This window comes from Lepidochelys kempii, chromosome 1 (genome assembly GCF_965140265.1).
Source record: "Lepidochelys kempii isolate rLepKem1 chromosome 1, rLepKem1.hap2, whole genome shotgun sequence".
NCBI lineage: Eukaryota > Metazoa > Chordata > Testudines > Cheloniidae > Lepidochelys > Lepidochelys kempii.
Window position 1 is genome coordinate 241,990,084 of NC_133256.1, and position 16,480 is coordinate 242,006,563.

Consider the following 16,480-nt stretch of genomic DNA (forward strand, 5'->3'; position numbering starts at 1 on the left):
AGTCACCTGCAGTAACTGCAAGAACATATAATTCTGAAACACATGAAAAAAGTTGATAACTAGTGGGACAGAACTGCAGAGAGGTGGGAATGGGAGAGTAGCAACCCTCCTTGTCCAAATATTATAGATTGCAATTAGGACAGAGCAAATGCAAAATACAGCGAACAATTTCTTTATTCCAGGAATTTCTAACAAACAGATTGTGCGTCAACCACTCTTCTAGCAATGCAGGTTAAACTTTTTGAAAGCATCTGAGTGATAAAGGAGCATAAGAGCTGCTGAAAGTAGCTGGGACTTGTGTTCCTGAGGTACTTTTGAAAATCGCACTCTCCTGGAGAAAGGATGCACCTACTTCATCCAGCAGACTGTGAGGGGAACTCATGTCACTATGCCATACCCAGAAACCAACTCTGAGGTTTCTTTTCCTTTTGCAGTTTCATTTGAGTAACTGGCTTTGATTCACACATTCTTTAATTTTATACAGCACCTCAGATGCCTGGAGATGGATGGGTCCTTTAGAAAACAAATGAATAAACTATTCCCTTTCTCTTACCCATTGAATGAAAATGTGACATTAGACCAGACCTAACGGTGATTCCTGTGACATCCTGCTAGAGACTTCCCTGAAACTAGTTACAATGTCTGTCTTTGTTTGCAGCCAGTTAGAAGCTTGGTGCCCTGTGCTAATGTATGCTTATTCTATAGACTTCACTTTGAGTGGTGGGTGCCCAGTTCTTCTGCAAACCCGGCCTTTAGTGTTTATGAAGCACTTTGACTCCCCTCACTATGAAACTCATTATAGATGTGCAAGGTATTGTTTTTGTTATGCTGAAAGTTACCGCCCAATCAATGTAACTTCAATTGCTAATGGAACACATTTAAGAGAAAATCTTTGTAAACACCTTCAGGTAAATGGAATGAGGAGTAATAAAATCAACCTGAGTTTATAAAGAGGGGACAATAGTCTTGGGCCTAAAGCAGGTGAATGGCAGACAGGAATCTAGTCTCTACTCCTGTATCAGACTTCTTCTGTGACTACAGAGAAGAATAAAACCCCCCACAACATCTTTTTGCCCCCCCATCCCAAAACCACCCCACTGTTGAACCAAAACTCTCTGCTGTGCACACAACTCTCCCCCTGGGGAGAGGATGAGAGTGAATGAACCGCGTGTGACAGATATTAATTATGTCACTTAATGCACCTCTGGAAGTTGCTCAGATACTATGGTATAAACACCTGTCTAGAATAGAAGCCACTGAATAATTGTAAATAATTGTAAACATTGTAAGGAAAGTGGTCACTTTAGATAAGCTATTACCAGCAGGAGAGTGGGTTTGTGTGTGGGGGGTGAGAAAACCTGGATTTGTGCTGGAAATGGCCCAACTTGATTATCATACACATTGTAAGGAGAGTGATCACTTTAGATAAGCTATTACCAGCAGGAGAGTGGGGTGGGGGGAGGTATTTTTTCATGCTTTGTGTGTATAAAAGATCTTCTATACTTTCCACAGTATGCATCCGATGAAGTGAGCTGTAGCTCACGAAAGCTTATGCTCAAATAAATTGGTTAGTCTCTAAGGTGCCACAAGTACTCCTTTTCTTTTTGCGAATACAGACTAACAGGGCTGTTAATCTGAAACCTGAATAATTAAGCTTCACAATAGTCCTGTGAGGTAGTCAGTTTCACTCGCCACTGAAATGCGCTACTTCTGAGATGAAATAGGGTAGCTGTTTAAAAGCACACAACAATTCTGCATGACAGGAAGCAGAGGATACCGTATCCACTTGAAATGGCAGGAGGAATTTAAATAGAATAAATATTTGAGATGGAATTTGCTCAGACATCAGGACAAACATCCTTACTCCTATAGAGAGTTCTATGGGATATTTAATGTCTATATGTGGTCAGACTTTGATAGGTAATATCAGAAGTAACACAGTCCCACAATACCATGGTGGAGAACTGGTTTAATAGATATTCAGATGGGAAAGCATTGCCCACTGAATTGTCACTACAGCACCTATGTGCCCATTGGACGTCAGTCTACTATAATCTATATATAAGAACCTGGCTCAACCAAGATTATCCTGGGAGATACCACAATGAGAGGTGGTATGTCAAAACTGCAGATCCCTTCTCTTTCCTTTCTTTGTGGATTGGTACCACATTTGCTTTTTCCTGGTCCTCTGGTATCTCCCCACTTTTCCTTTATTTTAAAATGTATCAGTATCTTAGTAAATTTGATAACTAAATAAGTCTCTTAAGCTGGGATGCATACTGTCCAAACGCACTTATTTTATGTTTGTATTTTCCAATATTCCTTTACCGGCTTTTTATGACGTTATTTCGGTCATATTTCTGATGGTTTGAACCTCTCTTATTCGTTCTTATTGAAGACATTTTTCAACATTCTGTGTATCAGCCATTTTGAGTTCATCCTTTTCCTCTTTTTTTCCCTACAGACCTTTTTTACCCCAACATATTGGTTCAAAGTCCTTCTCATTCCCATTAACTTCTTTGGCTTGTATAACTCATTTAAATGTGTTATTGAACTTCTCTCTTTCCTGTAAGCCTCAACTGATTCTGTATTTATTTGTTCTTTCCTTCTATTTCCAATTATGAGCTTATTTTTTTAATCCTCAGATCTATTGAGTTAGTCTCTGAACTATACTGACTGTTTCTTGTTCTTTTTCCAGAAGAACTCTAATGTGGTGCACCTTAATTATGTTATGTTTTAGTCTTTTCTCCAGCCTTCTCTTTTGTACTTGTGGATTTTAATACTTCTTCCCGTTGCATTGTGCTCATTCAATACTTTAATTCCTGAAAATTTGCTTTCCTTCATTCTGCTGCATTCTGTGCATTCTGACCTGACTTGGCTCAAGTAAAATAGTTTGACTGGTTATGGACTTCCCAATTGTCCTCCATTGTTCCTCCCAACTGGCTTCTCTTCTGTCTGGAGCTCTACTTTCTAGATCATAAAGTTGTTGTCTTTGTAACTTGAACATCTTTGCATATCTACGCTTATTATCCAATACACGTCTTGGTAGCTAAGTCCCTTGTGAGTACAATATACAGTGGTTTCAAGAAACTCCAAGAAATTTTAGATAATTGATCTCTTTTTGTCCTGGGTGGGTCTGTAGTAGATGCAACCTATAATTTTGCTCCTTTTAATCCACTGTATCATTGTCCAAAATACTTTACTACACTCTTTATTGTCAGACTGTATTTCTCACTGGGATATTCCCTAATGTCTCACGCATTAAGAGTGAGATCTGTGGCAGTTCAATAGTTCTGTAGCTATGCCTTGCTGTCTCTCTTGTGAAACACCAATGACACACATCTTCTGTTATTGGAAGAGACACCTAGGTAAGAGCTCACTGGCCTGAGAAAGGAGTGGGGCAGAGATTAGTGGAATGTACTCCCACCATTGGGGCCTGTCTCCTCCTCCTACCATCTTAATATCCTGTTTGTGAAATAATTACAGTGTAATAATCCATAATAGAGATCTAAAAATTTGCCCCCACTTTCCCCCATCATCGAGAGGTAAATCCATGCAGAGAGGTCACTGGGGTTTGCCCATGTGTTGTGCTCATTCACTAGCATTCCAAGGGAAGGCTTAAATCTGTGTTATAGAGACTGCAGTGAAAATTCACTCTGAGTTAGATTCTGGTCTTACCTGTTTCTGATGTAGACTGGAACTTGAACTTGTCTCTGGTATGGACTTGACAGGCATGTGTGAATTTTTCATTTATTGTCCCTTGAACTGGGGGAAGAGAGAGACAGAATGAGTAACAGAGGGAAAGAGGAAGAGAAGTAGACAGAGAAGGGAAGAAACAAACTGAGATAGAAGTAGACACAGGGTGAGAGACTGACAGACAAAAGCAAGGTGGAGGTACACATGGAGCCAGCCACTCCCCCCTCCCCCTGCCCCCAAGGAAAAAGTAAGACACTTTCATGGACAGGGGAGAGAGCCCCTTTTGCAATGGTCATGCAATCAGTCATGTGTAGGTTGTTGTCCAGCCCTGGGGGAGTGGGGGAAGGAATGTGGGTTGGGCAAAGTGTAGAATTGCACCACTGCAGAATTTTTCTTCCACACTTTAAATAGCCAGTACCTTTCACTACAGCTTTCACATTTCCCTCCAATCAGACCCTTGACAGCTCCTTCCTTAAGGTAAATGGCTCACTGTTGTCTTCTGCTTTCCTTCCCCCAACTCCTTTAGTTACCTTGTGGTTGGCTGTTTAATAATTTTCTAGTGTGTAAAGTTTTTTTCTTCTTCTTCTGAGGAATTGCTGTCAGATGCTTGGGAGTGTTCGTTACTGCGGGGTGTGTGTGTGTGTGTACACAAGCACACTTTCTGGAGTATGCTGGGGTACAACCCCCACTCTTCTGGCTATTTTTGGGGAACACCATTTGTTGACATTGTGTTTTTCTGCTCTTTGCGAGAACTGGCGGTACAGGAGAACTAGACGGGGCTTTGCCAAGCTGCCTCAGTGGGGCACAGGGGGGATCAATGGCAGATGCTGTGTGCAGGAATGTGCTTCCATTGCTCAAAGAGTTCTCAGCAATCCTTACTTATGCACAGTACCAAAGTAGGAGCTGCAGCCATCCTCTTCCTCCTCTGCTGATGCATCCTGCTGAGTTTTGCTGCCATTAGTACTCCTCGTAGGGAATGAATATGCACAAATATCCCATGAATTGCTGCAGCAAAATCATGGTACAATCTGCACCCCCTATCCAATGTTTCCCTGCAGTATTCTGGAAACACTGGCTGTGTAGGAATTTGCACTTAATTCAGTCCCAGTCTTTAGTAAAAGACTCTCTAGGGACCTTTGCAGGACAGTGAGCAAACAGGATTAAAGCAGCTGTGAGCTTTCCTACCAGCAGAAGCACTTTATTAAATAGTGTATGAGCACCAGCTCTGCAGGCTACTGCAGTCCCAGCCTCTGCTAGCAGGAGTCACTGTAGGGAATAGCATAGAAGCATTGGCTTTGGGCTGCTCACAGCTATTGGTTCCTAGCCTCACCTAGCAGACATTGTAGGGCAATGGTTTAGGGGAATGGAGCTGGGGCACTGGCTGTGGTGGAATTCACAGCTCTTGCCGCTCCTTTGTTACACATAATTTCATAACTGCTATGCCTTTTCCTCCCCCCATAAACTGCACCTTTAAATCACTGAGAACTCTGCTCTCTGCGGAGAGAGGCAGTTATTTTGAGAGGCAGAGCTGCTGCAGCCTGTTGCAAAGGAAACTCTCTGTGCCCCCATCGAAGCCGTAGTTTACTGATCATTCTTGTTCTCCTAAAGGGACACGGTCAGCGTGGAAAAAATCCCATTTCTGTCTGAAAAACTTGTTATCCTCTACTTACAAGTAACACTGGTAAGATCGCTTCACCTGACAGTCAAAAGAAAACACTTTTTCCTCTATTTGTTGGTTTGTTTACTTTGTGCATGTGATGGTGGTTGGTGCATGTGAGGTAACTGAGTATAGTTAATTTCATGACTTCCCTGTGAGTTAATCAGTTTCTTCCTCCCTGAAAAAACCCTTATAAACTACAACAGGGGAGTAGAAAAACCCTTATAAAATATCTTCAAGACATTTAAAAAAAATTGGTTAAGGCTTGTCTCCTATGTTTGTACAACTCCTGGGGCAGTGTGGCCTCGGTGCTAGATTAATGTACATAGCTAATAATATTAGTAATATGTGTACTATTTAAAGGATGCGCTTTCAAAAGGATGGAGTGTTTTGAAATGAGTCTGTTTTAAATGATGATAAAGAAGGTAGCACCCCTTTAACCCAGAATAAATCCATGAGATTGAAGGTATGTAGGTGCATTTAGTATATGGAAAAAAACATAACATTCCCTATCAGGAATTGTAAGGATTGATACAAGAGTAACTAGTGGGATGTGTCTGTCTGTGTCCCTCAGCTGCTCTATCCTGAAAGAGAGGGAAATAACAGGGTCCCCCAAGGATCTGTACTGGGACCAGTGCTGTTCAACACATTCATAAATGATCAGGAAAAAGGGGTAAATGATGAGGTGGCAAAGTTTGCAGACACAAAATTGCTTAAGATAGTTAGGTCTAAAGCTGACTGTGAAGAGTCACAAAACTAGGTGACTGGCCAACAATATGGCAGATGAAATTCAATGTCGGTAAGTGCACATTGGAAAACATAATTCCAACTATACATACAAAATGATGAGATCTTGGAGTCATTGTGAAACAGCCGTTCAATGTGCAACTGCAGTCAGAAAAGATAACAATATTAGGAACCATTAAGAAAGGGATAGACAATAAGACAGAAAATATCACAATGTCACTATATAAATCTATGGTACACTCACACCATGAATACTGCATGCATTCTGTTTGCCCCATCTCAAAGACATATTAGAATAGGAAAAGGCACAGAGAAGGGCAACAAAAATAATTAGGGGTATGGAACAGTTTCCATATGAGGAGAGATTAAAAAGACTAGGACTGCTCATTTTTGGCGAGATAACTAAGCGGGGGGGATAAGATAAGAGGCTTATAAAATTAAGAATGGTACTGAGCAGGTGAATAATGAAGTTTTATTTAAGCCTTCACATAACACAAGAAATAGGGGTCACTTGATGAAATTAATAGGCAGCAGGTTTAAAACAAACATAAGGAAGTACGTCTCCATACAACACACAGTTAACCTGTGGAACTCATTGCCAGGGGATACTGTGAAGGCCAAAAATATAACTGGGTTCAAATAAGGACTAGATAAGTTCATGGAGGATAGGTCCATCAATGACTATTAGCCAAGATGCCCAGGGACACAACCCCATGCTCTGGGTGTCCCCAAGTCTCTGACTGCCAGAAGCTGACCTTGGATGAAGGGAGATGGATCACTTGATGATTACCCTGTTCCGTTCATTATCTCTGAAGCATCTGGCATTGGCCACTGTCAGAAGACAGGATACTTGGTTAAATAGACCACTGGTTTGACCCAGTATGTTCTTATAAATTTCTGACTAGTTGAATGAATTGTAAACATAATGCTGAAAAATGGTACCAATTCTTTGAAGGTGGGATGGATTACAGAGTCCCGGGGGCAGTTAGCAATGGAGAGACGATACCTGCTCATCCAGGCATGGAAAAGCAGAAGGAAGAAGAGAATCAAACACTGGAACGAGGCCATTGGAACAACAAGCTGGAATATGTGCTATCCGTGGCTGGGGAGATTATTGGCCTGGGTAATGTCTGGAGGTTCCCCTACCTCTGTTACAAGAATGGTGGAGGTAAGTACAGCCCTAGCTCTAACCACTTACATCAGCTACCCCATCTAGCCACTGATGTCCCTCTGTTGTTCTCCATTGGCCTTAAAGCTCCATGGTCACTTGCATTTTGAATTGCTCTGTGCCTATCTGCACTTGAGAGCTTTGTTTCCAAGAGGTGGTCTGAACTTGTCTGTACCTCTGGGGTATGCACCTGTGTGCACAGCGGGCCTGATTTCTAGATGATCTATACTTGCCCAAGAAATGCATTTCCTTGGGGGAGGGCAGAGGCAGCCGTATGCGCTTGGCACCATACATCTTGCAGTTTTTCAGAGTGTCCGTCTGTACCAAATTTCCCACAAGTGCTCAGTGTGTTTGTCCACTGCTAGGAAGCTTGTTTCCTAGAGGTTTCCAGAGTCCACATCTGTGCCCCAGGGACCCATTTGCTGGAATGCCTGGGGCCTGGCTGTCTATGCCCAAGAGGCCAATTTCCCAGCAGTGACCAGACTGGAGTTCTTCACATACAGGCCTGACATATCTGCATATTTCCTGGAAGTTCCCGAGGAGTTAAGGACTCCTGGTATAGTATAGGGGTTCTCTGTACCCGTGCCACAACAACTGTTTTTCTACGTGTAAAACTAGGGCCGGTGTTAGGGGGTAGCAAGCAGGGCAATTGCCCGGGGCCCCACAAAGCTAAATTGCTCAGGCTTCAGCTCCAGATGGTAGGGCTTGGGGCCCTGGGCTGCAGTCCTGTGCAGCGGGGCTTTGGCTTTCTGCCCTGGGCCCAAGCAAGTCTAATGCTGATCATGCTTGGCAGACCCCCTGAAACCTGCTAGAGAACCACTGGTGTAGTACATGTCCTGGATGCTACCCAGCATGTCTGTCTGGCCCTGCAGGGATGCCTGTCGTACTCATTGTGTGTGTGGCAGGGATGGGATCCTGTAACATGTGTAGATATTAAATCCTTGTAAGTGAAGGGCCTGACTACCATGAAGGTGAACATTTAATAACTAGATGCCTGTGCACCTCGAGGGCACCAGTTTTCCAGAGGTGCCAGGCACGCAGCATTACTGAGGGGATTCAGGACTAGTTTTCCTCTCATATCCTCTGACTCTCTTCGGGTATGTATCGCTAGTCAATGGGTGCTAACATTAGTGGTACACCGTCTCCAGGAGAGACATCGGGGTGAGTACAAGCGCAGAGACAGCAGTGTCTGTGAGACTGGCTTTATGGGGAAAAGAGCTGAGGTAGTATTCAGAGACTCCTTTGGTGTCTGTGAAGAACCCCAACATTGCTTCCATTCCCTGCAAAATCTTCTTGCCTGAGTGGGATGGTGTGTATGTGAGATGTGTGCACGCTCATGTACATGAGGAACGTGACTGACACAGTGTGATGTAGGTGGGAGATGGAGTGTGCATCTTTGTGTGTGTGTGAGACCTGCCTTCCAAGCACCCTGGGGCTATGCAGGTAATAATTAGTAATGGATATGTGAGCCTGTGGGGTGTATTTCCATTCATCTTTTCTATGGGGAATTCCCCAGTGCAGCAAATTCACTTTGTGGGTAGATTGTTGTTTTTAGGCTTTGCCGTTAGACTTTTTTCTTAAAGAAAAATTGAAACCGTCTCCCCTCCCTGCAAGTCCTGCTAGAGGTCAGAGATATTTCTGTGTTTTCTGTGGAGAACTTCTCCAGTGTGTGGAGCAGGAATTACTCTCCCTGTTTATGTTTGGTGATTTATTACTGATCAGAGTCTCCGGAAGGTCTCAGTTGGCAAAGTGAGTGGCATGGGGACCTTGCACTGAAATCTCCTGGATTTCACTTGGAAAAGTCTCCTGGGTCTAACTAAATGTTAGGGGGCTTATTTCTTCATCCACTTACTTCCCTGGTCCTTCTCGCATGAACAGAGAGCAACAATACCCGAAGTCCAAAGGTGCAAACAATTCAATGTTTATTGGGGTGAACTTCCAGCAAGCATGATTCCAGTTTCCTTCCTTAGTGTCCCCCTTCCCAGCTCTGACACCACAGAGCCTTACACCTGTGCCCTGTTCCCATTCCTGCCCTTAGCCAAACATGATTCCAATTTCCTTACCCCCATTCCCTGTTCCCATTTCCCCCTTTAGCAAAACATGATTCCAATTTCCCTGTTCCCATTTTCCCCACATACCAGGTGTAGGGGTCAACCTGGGATGAGATTAAAAAGGAAATGGAGGAAGTGTCAGGGGACCCAGAGGGATGGGAGGTGGCTGAGGAGCCCACCCTCCTTGGTATACGAGTAGTGGAAAAAGGTCCCTGACCATGGGGACTGAATGCCTCCCAGGGAAAGGAGGCATTTCAGTCTGCTTGTGAGAGGTTTGAAGTAAGGGCAGCATTATGGGAAGCTGTTAGAGTTAACAGACCACCTTTAGAGACTGGAGCTGGGACCTGGTCCTGGGGGAGTGGAGAGAAAGAAGGGAAAAAAAAAAGTTTCAAAGTGCAACCTGCCTTTCCATGCTCTTTTGTTTTTCTGATGTTTTAATGGAGGATACTTTGGATACTTATGTGAGATGTCAAGAAGGAAGTTTTTGTTTAATGATAAAACCCAGTTATATAAATGTAACTGTATGTGCAACTCTGAGCAGTCACATTGGATGGAAGCTTGGTAATTAAATTATCCAAAGGGGTCAGGTTAAGTGGCTACTACCACCACTATGCTTCTGTCCCCAGAAGCCTTTACAGCTATTCTGAGGGGAAATGGGCCCTTTTCCCACAGAAATGGTCTATAAGGGACTGCTGCAGGCAGCAGGCGGAGAAAGAATCTGAGCAAAAGTATTTGACTATTGGGTAACGTAATCAAAATCACTTAAGGATGTAAGGGGTTTCTATTGGAACTTAACTTGGCTCCCCCTGGTTGTGTCTAGTTGTACAAGATGGGAGTGTAATCAGGTACAGTTGTATAAAAAAGAGTAATCACAGTGCAAGGGATGTTAGGCAAAAGAGAATTTTGTGCGTGTGCATGGGAAAAAGAAAAGGAAAAGGGGAGGAATGATGCGAACACTGACCCTTGGGGTGTCTCTGGAGGATCAGATTGTTGCTTTGGTGGGTGTGCATGAAAACTCTCTGGGCATGGGGGAGGCAGTTACACCTTGTGTAAAATTAATATGGCTAATGTTATGGAGGTTAAACTATATGGAAGGAATTTGCATTTTCCCAGGACATGTGCAGTGTATATTGGAGAAGGGGTAAAAGAAATGCAAATAAAACATGGTACTTTATTAAAATCCTATTAGGGCTCCAAAAGGGGCCACAATAGGTTGTGCTTTCTTTTTCAGATCTCTGTGTGTTTTGGAGCAGGAGATGAAAGTGGAAAGTAATCAGAACTCTAGTGGAAGTAAAATGTTTCCCTTTTAAGACAGTGTCTGAGATGCCAACAGCTTTGGATCCAGAAGCAAGCTAGTAAGCCTCTGTGTAAATGCAAATTATCTAGCTGATGGGCACAAAGGAGCTGCAAATAATGAATACATCTGGTCAGCAAACAAGCTACTACAAGACTCAGATTACGGCCCTCCAGGAAAGGGAGGTGAAAAACAAGTCAAGCCTGAAAATAAGGGGGACAGGTTAACCATAAGGGGTGGGTGTGTGTGGGGAAAATGGGAACAGGGAATGGGGGTGGGGAAATTGGAATCATGTTTTGCTAAAGGGGGAAATGGGAACAGGGACACAGGTGTAAGGCTCTGTGGTGTCAGAGCTGGGAAGGGGGACACTAAGGAAGGAAACTGGAATCATGCTTGCTGGAAGTTCACCCCAATAAACATTGAATTGTTTGCACCTTTGGACTTCGGGTATTGTTGCTCTGTTCATGCGAGAAGAACCAGGGAAGTAAGTGGGTGAAGGAATAAGCCCCCTAACACTAAACCACTTTCTCATGCCACTGGCATGAAGAGGATTAGCCAGTTAGCTGCTTTCACTTGGTATTTGCTTCTTTTCACCTGGTGCTTGGGAATGTTTTATTTTTGAGGGGGATTAGAAGGGAGGATTTTTCTTGTTTTTCATTTTTAATCTGGAATGTATCTAGGTTGCAAGCTGCATGGTTTCTGCTTTCATTCACCGTACTGTTCCCTTGGGCTACCTGCACAGCCCCTGGAAGTACTTAGGGATAATGTGAAGACTGCTCACTGCTGGAATGGGAAAAGCAGTTCACAGAGCCACCTTCCTGCCCCTGTTGTTGGTGTTTGTTAGTGAACCAGGATGTGGTAATGATTATCAAGTGCTAGAGTCCTGGAAGGAAAGGGATGGCTTTGGGTGGTGTAGAACCTTTGTGAAGCTATCTTATCAGAGAGAACCCAATTTGCTCAGATAGTTCAGGATAAAGAGAGATGGACTTCCCAAATTTCATAAGCGCTAGAGGTGAGCCAGACCCAGAACTATGGATCCAAACACTCACAGGCTGTGGTGGGGTTGAACTCTGTATCAGAATCTGGCATTTGGGGACAAAAGCTGCGTGAAATTATTTGTGCAATATTTTTCAACAGAAAATGCAGATTCAGTTTGACCAAAACAATTTGTGAATTCAGGTTGATTTTTGTAAATTGTTTCAGTTGGGGGGACCTGGAAATGTCAAAATGGTTTGTTTCAGCATTTCCAAAACAAAATGTGTTTTGTTCTGGAAGGACTTTTTGTTTCACAGCATCCCTCAATTATATTTAAAAAATTAAACATTTAAAAGCATCAAAATCCAAATGAAACTCTTTTTTGATGGTTTGGTTCACTAAACATGTTTGAAATATTTTTCTTTTGGGTCGACCAGAAATGTATTTCTTATTTTTCAAAAAAAAATTTGGACCTGCACTTGAACTGGATATTTTGCATTTGGGACCTTTAGCTGCCTTCCCCCTAGGTTAGAAAAAGAATGAGTCATAATGTGACATTGGGGGGGGGGGGGGGGGGAGGAGAGGAGGTGGTTGCCAAACAGCCTTTATTGGGGAAAAAGAAAGTGAAATGGGGGGTAGGTGAGAAATCATCCGTTTGAACTTTGTGAAACGGAGCAGCTTGTTACTTTTCCTTTCTTTTTGGCTCTCTCCACTTTGCAAACAAAGAATCATCTTTTGAATATTTAGAAAGAAAAGGAGTACTTGTGGCACCTTAGAGACTAACGAATTTATTTGAGCATGAGCTTTCGTGAGCCACAGCTCACTTCATCGGATGCATCCGATGAAGTGAGCTGTGGCTCACGAAAGCTCATGCTCAAATAAATTCGTTAGTCTCTAAGGTGCCACAAGTACTCCTTTTCTTTTTGCGAATATAGACTAACACGGCTGTTACTCTGAAACCTGAATATTTAGAGTTCAGTATCCAATACCCAAGTCCAACATGAAAAAAGGAATAACTGTTCCTTCTTTTTCACTCTGACTGGGCTTAGGTTATGCCTCCCCTGGAAGGGGTTAAACCCTCTCTAGGGACGTTCGCCTCTCTGATTGAGAAATACTGGGGAAGTGTGTGGGTGTGCATGGGTGTGCCTTTCTCCTCTCTCATTGTGTCTCACCCCCACATTCACACCACCTCTGGTCTTGTGCTTGGTTGGAATCTTATTTGTGAGAACAAAGCAATCACACAATGGAACAGAGGGAGGCTAGAATTACAAAGCCAGACCTCAGAGTCCTTTATCAGGGTCAAACTCCCCCTGGCTTCACTAGATTAAAAATTTTGTGAGGGCTTCAGGATTTGACCTAGCCTGTGCCTGAGGCAGGATAAAATGAGATTCAAACTGGCAAAATTGAACTAAGACTTGAGCCTGTTTCGGAGATGCAATTAAGAGGCCTCTCTTGAAGTACAAAACGGAACCCTGTAACCAGGTTGGCTGTGTTGTAACCGCTTCCTCTGACTGTTGTCTTGTCCCTAGGGCCTCAGGCCTGAGCAGTTGTGAAATGTCCTTGCTTCACTACATTGTACCACTCTTTGGCTGTCTATGTAGCGGCAATCCTACCCCCATCCCCCACTGCTGTAACTACATCAGAGGCCCTTGTGTTTTACACTTGGTTCGTAACCAGTCTCAATCATAGTTCCTTATCATGGTTGTGACATGTATTTTCCAATCTGTGCAGGCAAGAAAAAATGGTCATGTAATGGTTTTGTATGTGTGATGCCCACTACTGGTTGGGCCATAAGGAGGATAAGAGACTGCCGCCCAAACAAAGCATCCTCCTTTCCTACTAGATGCCTGGGAGCCCATGAAGGGGCCTATAGAGCTTCATGTTCAGATTCCTTGCGCCTCTTTCCTGTGAGCTTGCAGTACACGCAGCATGCTACCAGAAAGGGTCCAGTGCACTGCGCTTTCACCGTAACCCCCTGCAAGGCACAAGTTACCCATGGAGGTTCCAAGAGAAAAGAATGGTGAAGGCTGTTTGGCAGGTCAAGTGTGAAAAGGCCACAGTTCATCAGTGTGGGAAAGTGCTAAGGGTGGGACTAGGCTTTGCTTGGAAATGAAACAGGGAAGTGCTAGAAGGGGTGTCCCAGGTATATGTAAAAAGAAAAGGAGGACTTGTGGCACCTTAGAGACTAACCAATTTATTAGAGCAGGAGAGTGAATTTGTGTGTGTATGGGGGTGGGGGGGATGTGAGAAAACCTGGATTTGTGCAGGAAATGGCCCAACTTGATTGTCATGCACATTGTGTAAAGAGTTGTCACTTTGGATGGGCTATCACCAACAGGAGAGTGAATTTGTGTGGGGGGGTGGAGGGTGAGAAAACCTGGATTTGTGCTGGAAATGGCCCACCTGATGATCACTTTAGATAAGCTATTACCAGCAGGACAGTGGGGTGGGAGGAGGTATTGTTTCATATTCTCTGTGTATATATAAAGTCTGCTGCAGTTTCCACGATATGCATCTGATGAAGTGAGCTGTAGCTCACGAAAGCTTATGCTCTAATAAATTGGTTAGTCTCTAAGGTGCCACAAGTACTCCTTTTCTTTTTGCGAATACAGACTAACGCGGCTGTTACTCTGAAACCAGGTATATGTGTGTGTGTGATGACCTACCCTTGCATCCTTATGCCTGAGGTGTGCAATGGAGTGGTGTCTCAAGCACAGGTGCTGCCTCACCCCCCCGGCTTGAAATGGTTTCCATCATATTGGGGTTTACAGTTTGGTTCAATGGCTCTCAGCACCCCCCATTACACACATTGTTCCAGCGCCCCTGGTCTCAAAGCAGAAAGCCCTGTAATTGACTGGCATTGAAAGCTAAATTGCAACAGCCCCTATGCCTCACACAAAGACAAAGCTAAGATGTGTCAGCTGGAGGTCAGGCAGAGGCAAGCCTGCCTTAGCTTTGGGTTGTATGCTCCAGGAAATAGCCACTTGGCATTCACACGTGTGCAAACTTGATCGTGAGTAATTTTATAATCCATGCGATAGAAGGGGAGTCTGAGTTAGGATTCCAAAATGAGCAAACCTTTAGGTTTATTGGAAGCCATCTTGCTAATGGACAAACTAGAGAAGTGTTTCTCAAACTGTGGGTCAGGACATCAAAGTGGGTCGCGACCCCTTTTTAAAGGGGTTGCCAGGGCTGGCATTAGATTTTCTGGGTCCAGGGCCAAAGCCCAACTCCTACCACCCGGGGCTGAAGCCGTAGCCCGAGTCCCACCACTCAGGGCTGAGGGCTTCAGCCCTGGGTGGCAGGGCTCAGTTTACAGGCCCCCCGCCTGAGGCTGAAGCCCTTGGGCTTCGGCTTTGCATCCCCCCACCCCCCCAGGGTGGTGGGGCTTTGGCCCCCCAGCCCGGGGCGGCGGGACTCAGGCAGGCTCAGGCTTTGATCCCCCCACTCCTGGGGTCATGCAGTAATTTTTGTTGTCATAAGGGGGTCGTGGTGCAATAAAGTTTGAGAACCCCTGAACTAGAAATAGCCAGAGATCCTGAGGAAGAGGGAGGGCCAGAGCTCAGGGTACAAGTGGATGAAGCCCAAGTAAGACAACTATTGTTGCTAGATAGGAGAGGTCATTTGGTAGCCTGTGTGAAATAAGTGAGGGAGGCTGCAGTACTTTTCCTACTGGACAGAGGTCCACCTCAGAAAGACACCCCCCTCCACATGGCACCAACAACACTCTCAGGAGAGGTCAAGGACTGTGAATAGGCCATGAAGACTGGTCTCTCCTCTTGTTCCTGGCGGTGGCCTCTCTGCCTCAGGGCTGAAGCTTCCTGGGGAGGCTGGTGTTGCTGTCCCTGGGTGAGCCTGTTCTGCGAGTGAGAGGACGTCTGCTTCCAGACCTGTCAAGCCAGCACCTTTTATTAACATTACATTCATGTGAATTATTTTTCAAAGTTTGTGTGGGAAGATACCAACCCAACCCGGAGAGGCCAGCTTTAGCTCAGTACTGAATTTTAAAAAACAAGAGAGCAATTCTGAAGCAACCGCATCTGAAAGGCTGAACTCCTTTCTGCTGGAGGAGGTGAAAGCATCACCTATGGGCTCCCATTCAGTCAATAAAGCAGATTTACCTAGGCAGTGCTTTGCAGCAGCAGCCGCAGCCAGAGGGAGCCATTCTGTGTCATAGCCCAGTGCCTCATTCGAAGGACCAGTCAACTTCTGTACTAGCCTGGCCAGACTTCAATCGCAATGGCAGTGCCAGGACCAGTAGAAAGCAGACGCAGCAGCTTTGCTGATTCAGGGCTGAATGAAGTTCACTATAATTTGCAATTTCTCACAGTTACAATATTGGCCTGGCCCGGGGATGGAGGAAGGAGTTTAATAGCAGCAGCAATTAGTGCACAGAAACGGTGTTAAACCTTGCAAGAGCCCATTACAGTAGGAGAACCAGGCAGAGAAACAGCTCTTGAGTTTCCTTGAGCAAGTTCACTCATTTCATTTGGCACAAATTTCTTCTTTAGATAAAATGGATGTCAGCAAGATCCATTCTCAAGCCCATGCTGATGCGATGTAAACTGGAGCACCTTCTGTGTGCACCATGGGATCACTCCAGATCCCGACTTGGATACACACTGCAGAACTGTAATGCTGCTGCAGCTCACCCAAAGACGTCTTTAGAAAACTTTTCTGGCCAAAAAATTAATTTCCCTAAAACCGTTCCCACTCCTGTGTCAGCAGGATGCCAGCTTGCTCACAGGTGGGGTATGTGGTGGTGGTGATGTGGGAATAACGGTACTGAAGTAGCAGCAGATTTGAAAAACAAGAGATTTTGTTAAGAAGCTTACTTCAACTACATGGGTAGAAGAGAGAAGGAAAGCTTCTAGCCTTGTTCCAGAACTCCA

At 44.4% G+C, this 16,480-nt stretch overlaps 1 protein-coding gene across 6 annotated transcripts in view; it reads left to right on the top strand.

Annotated features, from left to right (window-relative positions):
* Nucleotides 1-3,992: 3,992 nt before the first annotated feature.
* Nucleotides 3,993-16,480, top strand: part of SLC6A13 (solute carrier family 6 member 13) — a 58,059-nt gene continuing 45,571 nt past the window's right edge. For 2 of the 6 annotated variants that reach the window (XM_073320920.1, XM_073320955.1), the window contains exon 1: nucleotides 6,871-7,268. In XM_073320920.1, coding sequence (XP_073177021.1) covers nucleotides 7,010-7,268 — 259 coding nt within the window. In that variant the 5' untranslated portion in view covers nucleotides 6,871-7,009. Of the gene's footprint in view, nucleotides 4,174-4,314; nucleotides 5,378-6,868; nucleotides 7,269-16,480 lie in introns of those variants that run through there. The other 4 variants (XM_073320945.1, XM_073320927.1, XM_073320936.1 and 1 more) reach the window with 4 other exon arrangements.